General features: G+C 38.3%; 1 protein-coding gene across 1 annotated transcript in view; it reads right to left on the reverse strand.

The window, feature by feature from the left end:
• LOC126455954 (sodium-independent sulfate anion transporter-like) overlaps positions 1 to 18019 on the reverse strand; it is a 67331-nt gene that overhangs the window by 33049 nt on the left and 16263 nt on the right. The window contains exons 3-5 of the mRNA XM_050091711.1: positions 10255 to 10475; positions 8835 to 9012; positions 8560 to 8736 (exon numbers count right to left, since the gene is read on the reverse strand). Coding sequence (XP_049947668.1) covers positions 8560 to 8736; positions 8835 to 9012; positions 10255 to 10475 — 576 coding nt within the window. The remainder of the gene's footprint in view (positions 1 to 8559; positions 8737 to 8834; positions 9013 to 10254; positions 10476 to 18019) is intronic.

The raw sequence follows: 18019 nt of genomic DNA on the forward strand, positions 1-18019 counted from the left end.
GTCTATCGACCTGCCAGCGCTTTTGTTCGGTAAGTCACCTCATCTTTGTTTTTATATATAATTTTTCCCACGTGGAATGTTTCCTTCCATTATATAAACATAATATTATTGTTGCATCTGTATATTGCACACCATCTTCTAGTGAATATGAATTTATGATAATTTAAAAAAAGCTGTTAGTCTTACTAACTAAGCCTAAATATAAATACCAAAGAATCTTAATTTTTGGTGATATTAATATGGATATCAGGGTACAAAGTTATATCATATTGGAATTCTTGGATAGCCTAAGAGCTTTTGATTGCTATTGTCCAAATGATAAGCCTACAAGATATAATGCATGCTTAGACAATATAACAAGTAATATCCATGAAAATAATGTTGAAATTGGAGTAGTCAAGTTAGGCCTAGCTGACCATGATGGCCTATGGATTACAGTTCCAGTCAGCAATCCAGAAGAACAACACAAAACTGTTAGACCTATGAATGAATGCAACATAAGAGAGTTTAGAACTAGATTAAGGTCAGTTAACTGGAATGACATCTTATACAAAGATATGTGTGTGAATAACACAAGCAAATTATTTATAGAGGAAATTGCAAGAATATTTGATGAGTGTTGTCCCAGATTAGTAAAAAGACAGAATAATAACCAAGCTCATAAACCACAGAGACTAAATAATTGGTTTACACCATACCTCAACAGCATCAGGATTATGCTTCTTATGTTTAAGGACAGATCTCATAACAGCAACGAGTACAAAGAGATGTACATTAGAATAAGAAAAATTTATAGATCTGAAATAAGTTTGGCAAAACGTAGGACGAATGATAACTATATTCTTAAATCCAGAAACAGCTGTAAAGCTGCCTGGGAAGTAATTAAAAGTGAAATAAATAGACCAACAACTCAACTAGCTATACCCATAGCCCCAGATATCTTAAATTCACACTTTGTTAACTTCAGTTTACAACAAGATTTGTCTCCACTCAATGCCATGCTTGATGCTAAAACTCTTTTAGGTTCAAATAAGTATGTAGTCCATAAATTCTGCTGGGCAACAGTAACTGAAAATGATGTTAGCAAAGCAATAGGCAAACTAAGTAGTTCCAGAGCAGAGGACTTCTATGGTCTGTCAAACTTTGTCATAAAGAAGATGTCAAGTGATCTTCTGCCCCCTCTAACCACTCTCATTAACCATATATTACAGCAAGGGATTTTCCGTGACTGTTTGAAAATAGCAGTAACTATTCCCATATTCAAGAAAGGAGATAAATCAAATCCAAGTAACTACTGCCCTAGCTCATTAATCCCAATAATATCTAAAATAATCGAAGACTGTTTTCACCAACAAATGAATCACTATTTTGAGAGGAATAATTTGTTAAGTAACTCACAGTATGGATTCAAGTCTAAGCTATCCACATTTAAGGCAGTTGAAAATATTGTTAGTGATACATATGATGGCTTTGAAAATAAATTAATCTCATGTGCTACTGTCCTAGACCTGAGTAAAGCATTTGACACTGTATCTCATAGTACTTTGATCATGAAATTAAGACACTACAGCATGGAAGAGGACACCCTGAAATTATTAGAATCCTACTTAAGCAACAGAGTACAATTTGTTAGTGTAAATGGGCAGCTGTCAAACCCACAAAAAATAAAAAGAGGTGTGCCACAGGGCTCCATACTTGGGCCCTTCCTGTTTGTAGTGTATGTTAATGATATGCCACAGTATTTACCCTGTAAAACAGTCCTCTATGCAGATGACACAACATTTATCAATTCAGGACAGACTCTTGAGTCTGTACAAGAAAAAATAATATAATATTTGAAAAATCGGTTCATTGGTTTAGTGCAAACTCCCTGTGCATAAATGAAACAAAAACTGAGGAAATATTCTTTAATTTGAAGGTATTAAACAAAGAAAATAAGTCCGTTAAACTGCTAGGAATGATGATTGACCAAAAACTTAGCTGGGATAAACATATCACATACATCTGTTCTAAACTTGCACATGCTATGTTCCTACTATATAAGCTTTGGAATAATGTCACCCAAACTTACTGCTGCATTCATATTTTGCTTATATCCACCCCCATCTTTCATATGATATTCTGCTCTGGGGAAATTCTCCCAATTCAATATCAATTTTCAGATGGCAAAAAAAAGCTCTTCGATGTATAGTGGGTTTATCTCCTAGGGATACATGCAGGGAACATTTCAAAAAACTTAACATCATGACAGTTCCTTGTTTGTACATCTATTATTGCTTACTACACGTAAAAGAAAACATAGCTCAATATCCCCTTAGGTCATCTGTCCACACCCACAATACAAGACGAAACCACACAATTGATCTGCCATACTCTAGACTGTCTAAGATACATAATAGTTAATTAAATAGAAAGAAACATCCCACATGGGAAAAATATATTAAAAACAAAGATTCCATGACTTACCAAATGGGGAAGTGCTGGTAGACAGACACAATAAAAAACACAACCACACACACACAGAATTTCAAGCTTTCACAACCAACGATTGCTTCATCAGGAAAGAGGGAAGGAGAGGGAAAGACGAAAGGATGTGGGTTTTAAGGGAGAGGATAAGGAGTCATTCCAATCCCGGGAGCGGAAAGACTTACCTTAGGGGGAAAAAAGGACAGGTATACACTCACACACACACACATATCCATCCACACATATACAGACACAAGCAGACATATTAAAAGGCAAAGAGTTTGGGCAGAGATGTCAGTCGAGGCGGAAGTGCAGAGGCAAAGTGGTTGTTGAATGACAGGTGAGGTATGAGTGGCGGCAACTTGAAATTAGCGGAGGCCTCGTGGATAATGGGAAGAGAGGATATACTGAAGGGCAAGTTCCCATCTCCGGAGTTCGGATAGGTTGGTGTTAGTGGGAAGTATCCAGATAACGCGGATGGTGTAACACTGTGCCAAGATGGGCTGGCCTTGCACCAAGGCATGTTTAGCCACAGGGTGATCCTCATTACCAACAAATGCTGTCTGCCTGTGTCCATTATGATAATGGACAGTTTGTTGCTGGTCATTCCCACATAGAAAGTGTCACAGTGTAGGCAGGTCAGTTGGTAAATCATATGGGTGCTTTCACACGTGGCTCTGCCTTTGATCGTGTACACCTTCCGGGTTACAGGACTGGAGTAGGTGGTGGTGGGAGGGTGCATGGGACAGGTTTTACACTGGGGGCAGTTACAAGGGTAGGAGCCGGAGGGTAGGGAAGGTGGTTTTGGGATTTCATAGGGATGAACCAAGAGGTTATGAAGGTTAGGTGGATGGCAGAAAGACACTCTTGGTGGAGTGGGGAGGATTTCATGAAGGATGGATCTCATTTCAGCGCAGGATTTGAGGAAGTCGTATCCCTGCTGGAGAGCCACATTCAGAGTCTGATCCAGTCCCGGGAAGTATCCTGTCACAAGTGGAGCACTTTTGGGGTTCTTCTGTGAGAGGTTCTGGGTTTGAGGGGATGAGGAAGTGGCTCTGGTTATTTGCTTCTGTAACAGGTCGGGAGGGTAGTTACGGGATGCGAAAGCTGTTTTCAGGTTGTTGGCATAATGGTTCAGGGATTCAGGACTGGAGCAGATTCGCTTGCCTTGAATGCCTAGGCTGTAGGGAAGGGACCGTTTGATATGGAATGGGTGGCAGCTGTGATAATGGAGGTAGTGTTGCTTGTTGGTGGGTTTGATGTGGATGGATGTGTGAAGCTGGCGATCGGACAGATGGAGGTCAACGTCAAGGAAGGTGGCATGGGATTTGGAGTGGGACCAGGTGAATCTGATGGAACCAAAGGAATTGAGGTTGGAGAGGAAATTCTGGAGTTCTTCACTTTGAGTCCAGATCATGAAGATGTCATCAATAAATCTGTACCAAACTTTGGGTTGGCAGGCCTGGGTAACCAAGAAGGCTTCCTCTAAGTGACCCATAAAAAGGTTGGCATACGAGGGGGCCATCCTGGTACCCATGGCTGTTCCCTTTAATTATTGGTATGTCTGGCCTTCAAAAGTGAAGAAGTTGTGAGTCAGGATGAAGCTGGCTAAGGTGATGAGGAAAGAGGTTTTAGGTAGGGTGGCAGGTGATCAGCGTGAAAGGAAGTGCTCCACTGCAGCGAGGCCCTGAACGTGCGGGATATTTGTGTATAGGGAAGTGGCATCAATGGTTACAAGGATGGTTTCTGGGGCTAACAGACTGGGTAAGGATTCCAGGTGTTCGAGAAAGTGGTTGGTGTCTTTGATAAAGGATGGGAGACTGCATGTAATGGGTTGAAGGTGTTGATCTACATAGGCAGAGATACGTTCTGTGGGGGCTTGGTAACCAGCTACAATGGGGTGGCCGGGATGTTTGGGTTTGTGAATTTTAGGAAGTAGGTAGAAGGTAGGAGTGCGAGGTTTCGGTGGGGTCAGGAGGTTGATGGAGTCAGGTGAAAGGTTTTGTAGGGGGTTTAAGGTTCTGAGGATTCCTTGAAGCTCCGCCTGGACATCAGGAATGGGATTACCTTGGCAAACTTTGTATGTAGTGTTGTCTGAAAGCTGATGCAGTCCCTCAGCCACATCAAGATGATCAAGTACCACGGTCGTGGAACCCTTCTCAGCCGGAAGAATGATGACGGTTCGGTCAGCTTTCAGATCATGGATAGCCTGGGCTTCGGATGTGGTGAAGTTGGGAGTAGGATTAAGGTTTTTCAAGAAAGAGTGAGAGGCAAGGCTGGAAGTGAGAAATTCCTGGAAGGTTTGGAGAGGGTGATTTTGAGGAATATGAGGTGGGTCCCACTGTGATGGAGGACGGAACTGTTGCAGGCAGGGTTCAATTTGGATAGTGTCTTGGGGAGTTGGATCATTAGGAGTGGGATCACGATTATTTTTATTCGTGGCAAAGTGATGTTTCCAGCAGAGACTACGAGTGTAGGACAGTAAATCTTTGACAAGGGCAGTTTGGTTGAATCTGGGAGTGGGGCTGAAGGTGAGGCCTTTGGATAGGACAGAGGTTTCGGATTGGGAGAGAGGTTTGGAGGAAAGGTTAGCTACTGAATTGGGGTGTTGTGGTTCCAGATTGTGTTGACTAGAATTTTGAGGTGTTGGGGGGAGTGGAGCTGGAAGTGGGAGATTGAGTAGATGGGAGAGACTGGGTCTGTGTGCAATGAGAGTAGGCTGAGGTTTGTTGGAAAGGTTGTGGAGGGTGAGTGAGTTGCCTTTCCGGAGGTGGGAAACCAGGATATCGGATAGTTTTTTGAGGTGGATGGTGGCATGCTGTTCTAATTTGCGGTTGGCCTGTAGGAGGATGCTCTGAACAGCCGGTGTGGATGTGGGAGAGGAAAGATTCAGGACTTTGTTTAGGGATAGGAGTTGATGGGTGTGTTCATTGGCTGTGTCAATGTGTAGGTGAAGGATTGGGCGGGTGAGGGTTATGGATTGTGCAGTTTGGAACTACAGCCTAGGCCATCGTGGCAAACGAATCTGCTCCAGTCCTGAATCCCTGAACCATTACACTAACAACCTGAAAACAGCTTTTGCATCCCGTAACTACCCTCCCGACCTGGTACAGAAGCAAATAACCAGAGCCACTTCCTCATCCCCTCAAACCCAGAACCTCTCACAGAAGAACCCCAAAAGTGCCCCACTTGTGACAGAATACTTCCCGGGACTGGATCAGGCTCTGAATGTGGCTCTCCAGCAGGGTTATGACTTCCTCAAATCCTGCCCTGAAATGAGATCCATCCTTCATGAAATCCTCCCCACTCCACCAAGAGTGTCTTTCAGCCATCCACCCAACCTTCGTAACCTCTTGGTTCATCCCTATGAAATCTCAAAACCACCTTCCCTACTTTCTGGCTCCTACCCTTGTAACTGCCCCCAGTGTAAAACCTGTCCCATGCACCCTCCCAACACCACCCACTCCAGTCCTGTAACCCGGAAGGTGTACACGATCAAAGGCAGAGCCACGTGTGAAAGCACCCACATGATTTACCAACTGACCTGCCTACACTGTGACGCTTTCTATGTGGGAATGACCAGCAACAAACTGTCCATTCGCATGAATGGACACAGACAGACAGCATTTGTTGGTAATGAGGATCACCCTGTGGCTAAACATGCCTTGGCAAACAGCCAGCCCATCTCGGCACAGTGTTACACTGTCCGGGTTATCCGGATACTTCCCACTAACACCAACCTATCCGAACTCCGGAGATGGGAACTTGCCCTTCAGTATATCCTCTCTTCCTGTTATCCACCAGGCCTCAACCTCCACTAATTTCAAGTTGCCGCCACTCATACCTCACCTGTCATTCAACAACATCTTTGCTTCTGCACTTCCGCCTCGACTGACATCTCTGCCCAAACTCTTTGCCTTTTGATATGTCTGCTTGTGTCTGTATATGTGTGGGTGGAAATGTGTGTGTGTGTGTGTGTAAGTGTATACCTGTCCTTTTTTCCCCCTAAGGTAAGTCTTTCCGCTCCCGGGATTGGAATGACTCCTTACCCTCTCCATTAAAACCCACATCTTTTCGTCTTTCCCTCTCTTTCCCTCTTTCCTGATGAAGCAACCGTTGGTTGTGAAAGCTTGAAATTCTGCGTGTGTGTTTGTGTGTTTTTTATTGTGTCTGTCTACCAGCACTTTCCTGTTTGGTAAGTCATGGAATCTTTGTTTTTAATACATAATAGTTATAAATATGTAGGCCTCCAACTGTTTAATATGATCCCTAAAATTGTACAAACAGTATCTAAAAGTAAATTTAAGACAACGTTGAGTCAATGGCTCAAAGGTAAAGCATTTTACTCAGTTGATGAATTTAAAGATTGTAGTATGGCAGATTTGCTGTGTTAACATAGAGAAAGGTACCACTGCCTGTAGTAGGACCTAAATTTGTATCAATAGCTTAGGATAATGACATAGTGTTATCAACTTGTATTTGATAATGACATGAATACACCCTGCTTAATATAAATCTGTATAATGTTTTCCTTTCTATTGTAAAATTAATAATATATAAAATTCCAAATGTGTGCTATTGTACTACACTAAATTTCATATGATTTATATATACATTGTTATGAGAATATAACCATCTTTATAATGTAATTGAACTTATTGACGAAGCCCATTGTATAAGAAAATACTGAACGGCTAATAAAGATTCTTATTCTTATTCTTATTCTTATTCGTACAAAAACTTGTTTGTCATTATTATAGTATTGAGTCCCTGGGATGTCTTTTTCCCTAAGTTTTGACATACTGGAGGTGGTTTTTTTCTTTTTTTTTTTTACATTTTTCCATAATTAAGGTGATGAGAGGTATTGCCATATTTTGGACAAATATATATAGCACACAAATGACTGTTTCATCTCAGAGACAATATTATGAAAAGGATAGATTGCTACACATCATATAGAGGAAACACTGAGTAACAGACAAGCACAACAAAAAGATCAATATATGTTTAAGTTCTAGGCCAAAAGGCCTTCTTCAACAGTACCAAAGACAAACACATTCGTGCAAGCACAACTCAGACACACATAAGCACTGCCTCTGGCCACCAAGGCCAAACTGCAATTGCAGTCCAGCCTCAGTAGCCAGAGACAATGGTCATGTGTGTGTGTGTTTTGTTTGTATGAATGTGAGTGTATTTTCTACTTTAGAAAGGCAGCTTTTGGCCAAAAGTTTAAATGCTTAACAGTCTTTTTGCTGTACATGTCTTGGACTCAACATCTCCTCTGCATAGTGAGTAGCAATCTATCCTTTTCATAACAACGTTGTTATAGCATCCTGAATTTTTATTTCATCCTAAAGACGTTACGTGATTTTCTGGTTCAGGTTTGGGACTTGAAATGTGTCACCCAACAAGATGGCCTAATTTTCTTCAACCCATCAAGGAGATGGTTCTTGCATTGTGGCAAGTAACATTATTCCATTGATACAGAAAATTGGTACTGAAAAAAAGTTGTGGTCCATACCCAAACCAAGAAGAAGAATTTCAGACAGTCAAACACCATTCACCAAATTCAATGTTACCACAACATATTGCAGAAAATGCCTTCCACAATATATTTTACAATCATGAACAATGAATTAGACTCATGTACGTTAATACAAACTTCCTGCTCCATTGTAACTAGTTCAGCACTCTGTGTTAACACATTCTGACAGAAAAAGAATCTACAGTGTTGATGCACGCTGTATGATATTGGACACTCTTGGCTGCATTACCTGCTGTTATTGAGAATAGGCATTACCTATTGGTGGTGTTTGTTGTCTGTCCGTTCACTCTGACATTCCATGTCTTTCTTGAGAAAGAATACTACTTAATACTACAATTGTTCTGTCTCTACCAACCTCTTCCTTCTTTTGTTAGATGAAGAAACCTAATATGCTGCATGTTAGTGATATTATTGCTTCTGTTCATGTATATCTGTTGTCACAACTTAAGCAAAAGTTTTTTCTGTCATAATGTAACTCTAAGGCCTTTCAGTACAGCTGAAGAAAAGGGTAAAATCAAATAATATTGTGTAACAAAACCTGAACTTACAGAATGCCTTGCAGACAGCAATATTTTCCAGTAGTGCTACAAGAGGTACAACAAAAATTCCAGATCCAAGGTTTGAACACATGTCAACAAACGAATATTTGACTGTGGAATTTGCTGTCTCTAAAGTCACAGTAAATGGTGGTAACTGAAAAGGTGGAAGTCCAGGAGGTATGGGACCTAAAGAAAAAGGACATTCACATATTAGTCAAAATCACAAACAGTTATTATTAGTGCTCTAGAACTGAACATTAATATTTCTGAATTTAAAAACAAACCTATTAGGTTAAGACGTGAATCTCCTGAGAGTGATAGCTGATGTCCTATGATACCACATATAACCATGAGGATAGCATTGCGAGAAGTCCCAATAAGCCAGATAGCTTTATTTAGAATCCTGTTGATGGTTGTCTTCTTTTCATCTTCTTTTGGTCCTATTTTAAAATTCGCCAGTAGCTGTAACAATCAAATTTTAAGAATCTAAGAGTTCAATTTGTTCATACACATCCTGCCATTTGCTTTGTTCAGGTGCACAGTAAAAAGGTCATTGAAATGGCAAGAGCAGTGTACCATGTGTGGTGTACCATGTAGCATTCCAGCCAGCAGTGTCATTCTGCCACATCTGTCTGCAACTTGTACTTCAGGATAGTTGCAGATCATTTAGCAGTGATTTTGTCATTAATTTAGAGTAAATGTGGCAAATATAATATGAAGAACTGACAGCAATAGTTTTCTTAGTATCAAACTCTGCTGTATTGATGTTAGATGGGGAAAACGATGTTTTCTTAAGATACTGAATTACATATGCAACTATACGATACTATTGTTAATCAGATTACATTTCTTTTTATGCACAAAATGAAAGTACTGTCACATTCTGCTACTTGAGAAACCCATTTTTAAAGAATATTATCTCCCAAACATGTTTCAACGTGTTCATGCCATCATCAGTAGGTTAATATTTATTTTTTTATAGTGCTTGCATCAGCACTGATTACATAACATTATACAAAGGGCATTAAAAAGTTTTGCATAAAAAATTTCATTCTCCTCCTGCAAATAAAATAAATAAATAAATAAATAAATAAAATAAATAAAATAAAATAAAAAATAAAATAATATAAAATAAAATAAATTAGAGATGACTTTGCAAAACTTTTTGAATGCCCTTTGTATATACAATGAAGTGAAATTTGTCATGCTTTTAGCTGTGATACCAAATTATCTAGCAAAACAAGAAATAAATATGCTTCTCACTTATTTTTATATTCAAATTATATGAAAATTTCCTGCACACTATATGGAAAATCACTTGTTCATTCATGGATGAGCATTTTTCCAGTGGTGACAAGACATATTTGAGCTGTTGTAAAAGTGTTTGTATTTACTAAGCAAAATGGTTTTTTGCCTTGTTTCAGAAAACTTAATTATTTTTTTACTATATAAGTGTCAGGTTACAAGCTCATTTTCCAGTACATAACTGAATCAGGAAAATGACCTACAACCCATAACCGAGGTCTTACAAAACTAATAAAGTTTTGTGAAAAAAGACAAAAAATTGATTTGCTTGACTGACCCAAAATGCAACATTTCACAGAGAAGTAACATTGAATCAATTAAAATAATAAATGTCCGGGCTTTGCTAATAGTGAAATCACACTACAGTTCCTATTATTTGATCACAAGGTAACAACTCACCCTCATCAATAGTAGCACCACAATGCAAACTGCACCCAAAACACTATCATAGAGTTTTGTGTTATGCATGTTGTGGAAAAGACTTCCCCATACTTCAATGAAAGTACTGCCTTCTGCTGTGATTCCCAACAGATCCTTCATCTGTGATGTTACAATCATGAGAGCAGCTGCTGATGTGAAACCTGATGATACTGGTCCAGATATGAAGTCAATAACGAAACCTACAAAAACAAAATGAAACAATATTTTAATCCTCTGCTAATCCATGATACAGAATTCTATTTTTATATTGTGGATGTGTGAATATTATATTATTTATATTATATTTTTATTGCACATTATCTGTGTAAACCTTGCATCTCAGCTACCTGTGAGTGGATAAAATGTAATTGTGTATAGCATTGTTCACAGGGTTCAGCCACCTAATTCTGTAAAGCTTTCTTTATTCATGCCTACTGGACTCTTTCATTTTCAAGTGTAGATGTATCATGAGTCCAAACCCTTTCCAACTGGCAGGAATCATTTTGTTATGGAAGTCTACTTAGTCAACTTGGTCTATGATAGGGTAGAGGTATAGAGGAGTGTGTTAGTGGTAGCACTGCCACCATGTTTCCTAAACTTGTGTGAATTTCATGACTGTGTGCCAATTTCAGATTCCCAACTGTGCGGTGCAGATGAAGCAACTGCAAGGACATTTTTAAGTCTGACTTTAAGTCCCAATAATGAAATTTTATCTGAGATATTTGTTTTATTTTTATGTTTTAAGATAATTACTATTATTAGATGAATGAGGTGTTACATAGAGAGTAATTTTTGGTAGCTCATGTGTTTCTTGCATGTTTCACATACATATTTCCAGACATATGCATACATAAGAATAAATCCAGAACATGAAGTTTCATTACATCAGAAAACTTCTAGCGTTAAAAGGTTTTTTGGCTTTTCACATTTAACCAAATATAACATTGATGATGATAATTCATGGCAATGTTTGCCGACAAGATAAAGAATGCAACCTTTAACACTAGATTGCGTACTCACGGCAGTTCTCCTTGGCCGTTTTTTGGTACGACTTGGAAAGAGAGAAAAATTAATGAATGATCGACGATGCGTCGGTTCTCGATTGTGTTCAGGAGACGTACAGATTGATTGCGCGAAAATAGTTTCTCAAATGACCTCTTAACCCGGATTGCTTTCACGCAATCAGACTCTTCAATGAAATTACCTAAGTGACCTATTTGAATAATAATAATAATTGGAAATGAATGCAAAACAGTGAAATTTTGTAAAACAAGTTGTCAGATCGGATATTGGACACATTAATGGTCTCCCAAATACAATCGAGACACCGCGATAAAGAGCGAACCTGTAACAAAGTTCATTTAAACATAAACATTATTTGTGGTTAATTTAAAGAAAAGAATAAGCATAGCTTTTCTGTACAGTGAAGCATCAATATATTCTTAAAGAACAAAGGCGTTAAACTACAAACATTAACAAATTTACAATGAATACAAAACTTACATTTTTATGTTTTTCTCATACATGGAGCAGTCCAACAATCGCTGCTTTTGTATCTGTGATATTTTGTAAAAATTAAATGTCCTGGCGTGCGCGTAAGTATTTTTTATCGTCACAAGGTTTACAAAACCGTTTTTGTTTTCTTGGTGATAACGTGGTTTTCACACTAAATGAAATATAACTTGTAGCGGTGCTACACAACACGTCTTAACAAGTCGGCAACCAAACATCAAAGGTAATGAAGTACATGTTAACATATCGGCGACCAGAAGTACAACTAACTATAAAGACTCTAGAATTTTCCTAACAAATGATAAATTGTTCTTTCTTCTGTTTCGCAGCTTCTTGCTATCAAGCGCTGCGGCAATGATTTTAAATATCTGCACCCAGCGAGTCACAGTGTTTAAAAGTACCTTTTAAACGCTGGCCACGCGTCTTGGTATAGGCGCACGTTATAAACAGATTTCGTTTCTTTACTCTCGTGTTGTCATGCTTAGTATCACTACAAACTACAGCTCGATGGCTGTCCTTTTCTCATATGCAAAATGTCTGAAATCCAATAATATCACAAACTGAAGCTAAAATAAAATGAAAATATTTGAATGAAAACTAAAAAAGTAGTCTACATCACATAAAATGGATGGATGTTACACAAATTCTTTGCAGTCATGAAGTGAAGTAGTTCTGAGAAAATTGTTCCTTTGTTGGAATGACCACTGGTGAAGATATAATAGACAGGCAAACACAAATTGTGTGTCTTTTGAAAAAAATCCCAAATTATAGGGGTCTGTTACAGGTTATAAATGTAGATGCTTGACATTCAGTGTAAAATTTTTTGTCTGCCTTGGCAATACAACCAATTTACGAAATGTAATGTCTTTCAGAGGTTAAATCTGTTACAGTTCAGTTTTAAATGTCTAACTTTTAATCATACCATGACAATGGTTGATTCATAAGTTCCTTCTATGAGACATCACTAAACACAGTATATTTAAAATTTCACTAATAACTCTTGTGTGTGTCAATTTGGAAGGCACTTGCTACCTCAAATGAAGCCCACAATTTTCTCACATTTACATTGTGATGCTCTTTGTAAGAGATGCACTTTTATCTCTGTTGCCAAGAAAGCTTTCCTCAAGTACTGGTGACTATTATGGTGTCTCATCTGAAGAAGAGGGGACATCATTGGTACATGCAGTTGACAAAAACTATACACTGAATGTTACATGCTTCTAGGGATCCATTTAAATTTCAGTCTATCTTTTAGACATCCATCATTTGTACAGAGACAAACAACCAGATGTGCTCTTGATAAATTTTCAGTCTATCACCCTTAAATGACATTTACATGACTCACACTTAAATAACACTCAAATGATAAGTTTTCAGTTTCTCATCCTTAAATAACAGTCACAACATGTATTAGCTGGTTTTATTAAATTGAAAAATAACTGAAGACAACTGAGCACAGAATAACAATGGTAGCAAAGCTTTTTTATCTATGAAGATATTTTATGTCAACCACAGATATAAGCATTGAAATTGCTTTCTCAACATCCCTTCATCTGTTCAATGATTTTATATTTAACAGTAACAAAAATTAAGGTAAACCCAACAAGCTTCTCAAAGCAATGAATCTAGGTGCTGGTAAGCCTTTGGTAAAGATATCTGGAATCTGGTCCTCCAAATGCACATGCTCAACAGTGATTAATTAGTGGTGGTGAAGCTGACACACAAAGCAATATTTAACATTGATGTGCCTCAACTGATGATGTTCCCATTTCTTCAGTAAGCATATACAGGACTTATTATCCTTGAATACACAAACTGGTAGCTGGAGTACAACTTGAATGCTGTCCAGCAAGTATTTCAGTCAGAGCAACTCAGCAGCAGCTGTTCTGAGAGTGCATACTCCGCCTCTGCAGAAGCCCAACAGACAGTATTTCCAAACAGTTGTAACAGATAATCAGATTCACTTCTCCATAAAGTAATTTCAAATAGATAGTTCCTTTGATTTATCTCAAAATACTTTTCAGGTATTCCCAGCATTCTTCCAATGGATTGTTTTGGTACCTGCTTAAGAGGTTGACCTCAGCACGTTTCAGGCCTTTTTGTTGTCATTGCATACATCAAGCATCCAATCAACTCTCTGCATGGCTTGTAGATCCTTTTTTATTCCCTGATTTCCAGTTTAACTTCCATAGGTGTTTCGACCAGGTTAAAATCTTGCATCCTGAATTGTTATAGCAAACTCTTCAAATATGGCATTTGGCTTAAAAGGAAACCTCCCCATTGCACCCCCCTAAGATTTAATTATAAGTTGGCACAGTGGATAGGCCTTGAAAAACTGAACACAGATCAATCGGAGAAAACAGGAAGAAGTTGTGTGTAACTACGAAAAAAATTAGCAAAATATACAAACTGAGTAGTCCATGCGCAAGATAAGCAACGTCAAGCAGAGGGTAAGCTCACAACTGCCTTGGTCCCGTGGCTAGCGAGAGCAGCTGGGGAACGAGAGGTCCTTGGTTCAAGTATTCCCTCGAGTGAAAAGTTTGCTCTCTTTATTTTCACAAAGTTATGATCTGTCCATTCGTTCATTGACGTCTCTGTTCACTGTAATAAGTTTAGTGTCTGTGTTTTGCCACCGTACCCCAAAACCGTGCCATTAGTAGACAAAAGGACGTGCCTCTCCAATGGGAACCGAAATCATTTGATCGCAAGGTCATAGATCAACCAGTTCCTCCACAGGAAAACACATCTGATATATTCTATACGAGACTGGTGATGGCATGTGCGTCACATGACAGGAATATGTTGTCGACACACCACTTGTACACTTGGTGAATGGATAAAAAGATTCTTCTACTTTGCCCGATTTAGGTTTTCTTGTGGATGTGATAATCACTCACAAAAAAGTGATGAAAACATAAGAGTTTGTCACATAAACTGCAACAAATGAATGCAACAGTTTCACAGTCGCACAGTTTTCCCTGTGCTCTACCAAAACATATGTTTTTAACGTTTTCAAATTTTTCCGTGTGTAGACCATAAAATCCTGCATATGTCCAAGCAAATCTGAACATCACCTGCAATTTTGGAGAGTGAAGTTGATTATGTGTGAGTGCCTGAACTTTGATAATTGTCTGAAAATTAAAAATTAAACTTTTCACTCGAGGGAAGACTTGAACCAAGGACCTCTCGCTCCGCAGCTGCTCACGCTAACCACGGGACCAAGGCGCTCCTGAGCTCAAGCTATCCCTGATGTTGCTTATCTTGCACATGGACTACTCAGTTTGTATATTTTGCTTATTTTTTCATAATTCCACACAACTTCTTCCTGTTTTCTCGATTGATCTGTGTTCAGTTTTTCAAGGCCTATTCACTGTGCCAACTTATAACTAAATCTGAGGGGGGTGCATTGGGGGGGGGGGGGGTTCCCTTGTTAGATACATTTCTGTTTTGTTCCTTGAAATCTCAATTCCCAGTTATGATTGTGGTTTTCCTAATTCCTTTCTTTTAAACTTCTTCTCTAACTTAAATTTGTATTGTATTGTATTGTATTTATTGGTCCAGTAAATCTTACATGTACAGTACAGCACATCAGATATTGGACAGGTCAAAGTATATCTTACAGTTAAAACACTTTAGAAACTAGAAAATTATGTTCACAAAATTTTACAGCACTTCATATACTGGGCAAGTCAATGTGTAAGTTATAATTAAACCACATTAGAAACTTGAAGTTTACAATTGAATACATGTATAAGCCAATATTAACGATTACAATATTTGCATGATCCTCACTTAAGCTCTAAGGATTTTTGAGGAGCTCTTCTACACTATGAATTGACATGTACACTAGAGAATTACATTCACAGAATTTTACTTCATATACTGGGCAAGTCAGTATACACTAGAGAATTACATTCACAGAATTTTACGTCATATACTGGGCAAGTCGGTATACAACTTATACTTGAACCCCATTAGAAACTTGAGAATTACATCTGAATGTATTTATAGGTCAGTATTAATGGTTACAGTATTTGCATAATCATCACTTAGACTCTCGAGGATTTTGGAGGAACTCTTCCACGCTATAAAAGCAATGTGTCAACAGATATTCTTTTAATGCTGCTTTAAAATTTTTTACATCAGTCTTTAATTTCTCTTGGCAATTTATTGTAGATAATTTTTCCATGGTGTAATGTTCCTTTTTGGCACAAACTGGTTTTTGTATGGAGTACATGAAAGTCAGTTTTCTGTCTTGTATTATGATGATGAACATTTTCATTTTTGAGGAGGATACTAGGATTTGTTATTGTATATTTCTTTATAAAACATTGCACTTTCAAATAGGAAAATATTCCGTCAAATTCCTCTGCATTATTTTGTACCATCAGAATGTCAACAGAGAGCAAATAACAACTACCTGTAAAATTATATATTAAAGACATTTATCTGCTTCTGACTGAGTGAATCTTATAGAGATAAGAAATGTATGAATAGAATATTCAATGCTAGTGGTGCTTGCTTTGAGCCGCATAAAGCCTTCTGTAACCTGGAAAGCAAATCAGTTGTGTCTCTTAGCTATCCAGGAATAGCTCTTCAGAAATAATCATGTATAATTCCTCCTTGAGTAATCCATGAAGAAAAGCATTGCCAACACCATATTGTTCCAGAACCAGTTCTTGTTGGATTGCAATAACTAGCATTATTCTAACAGTTGCAAGTCAAGCCACTGATGAATATGTTTCCTTGTAATCAGATCCTTTTGTCTGTGAACGTCCTTCGGCCACAGATGTAGCTCAGTGTCTTATGACATTTCCATCCTTGACCTTCAATTTGAATACGTGTTTACTGCCAGTGGCCTTACTTCCAGGGGTAATTTAACAAAAATCCAAGTCTTATTTTCCTTTATAGAGTCAGTTTCATCCTGTATAGCTTTATATCAGTATTCCTTATCTTCACAAGTTGCAGTTTCCTTGTAGCTTTTTGGTACATCATTGACAAATGATTCAGCATTCAATTAAGAACAGCATGGTTATCTAAATATTTGGGAGGGCTCTTCTTCCTGATAGAACATTGAACAGCTTCATTTTCAGTTTCCTGTTCATCATTGGACACTTCTGGTATGGGAATTCTTTCATGACCTCCATCACTTGATTTAACATAATCTTCGATGAGTTCACACCTCCATTATCATCTTTGTATTCCTTCTCTGATGATTTCTGAACAGATTCTGGAATGCAGTCCTTATTTGGTACACATTCAAAGGAAAATTTTCCATTGTAGAAAACAATGTTCCTTCCTGTGACTATTTTTCCTTCCTCTGGACACCAAAGTCTGTAGCCATTAGGATAGTAGTCAGTTAAGTAGCACTTCAAAGATTTGCTGTCAAACTTCCCTGTTCTCAATTCCACATAGGTAAACAATACATTCAAATACTCTCAGCTAACTCAAGTTAAGTTTCTCATTGTACCACAAAGCTGTAGGAACCTTTCCTTCCAAAGCCACAGTAGGATTCCTATTTTGTAGATATACAGTATTACAAACAGCTTTTGTTCAGAATGCCTTACTTAATTTGCACTGAAGTATCAAACAGGGAGCTTTTTCAATAATGGTTCTGTCCATCCATTCTGAGACACCATTTTGCTGAGGAGTATATCTGATTGTAAACTCAAACTGTATCCCTTGTTCTTCAAAAAACTGCTTCAACTCATTTGATATATACAAGGTGTGTTCCATAAGTAATGCGACCAAATTCATAAAAAATCATTTATCGAATATATTTGTACAAATAATCAAAAATTTTCAAAATAGCACCGTCTTGCATTGATACGCTTCTGGAGGTGGTGTTTCCATGCCTGGAAGGCATCCTTGAATGCCTTTTCCGAATTGTCCTTTAGAGCTGAAGTAACATGCACCTGGATGCTTTCAATCGTGTCCCTATGTTTTCCTTTCATGACTCCTTTTAACCGAGGAAACAAAAAAAGTCAGTGGGAGCAGGGTAGGACTATAGGGAGGCTAGGGAACCAATGGGGTCTTGGTCCTGGCCAGGAAATCATTGACAATGAAGGTGCTGTGACTCGGCACATTGTCGTGGTGAACTTTCCACATGTCCTTGATGTCACTTTGCCAGTGTGAGACCATCCTTTTCAGTCTTTTGAGCACTTTCAAATAGAAAGTTGAGTTCACTGTTGTCCCAGTAGGTACAAATTTGTGGTGGACAATGCATCTGATG

The sequence above is a fragment of the Schistocerca serialis genome, chromosome 2 (assembly GCF_023864345.2).
Source record: "Schistocerca serialis cubense isolate TAMUIC-IGC-003099 chromosome 2, iqSchSeri2.2, whole genome shotgun sequence".
Classification (NCBI taxonomy): Eukaryota; Metazoa; Arthropoda; class Insecta; order Orthoptera; family Acrididae; genus Schistocerca; species Schistocerca serialis.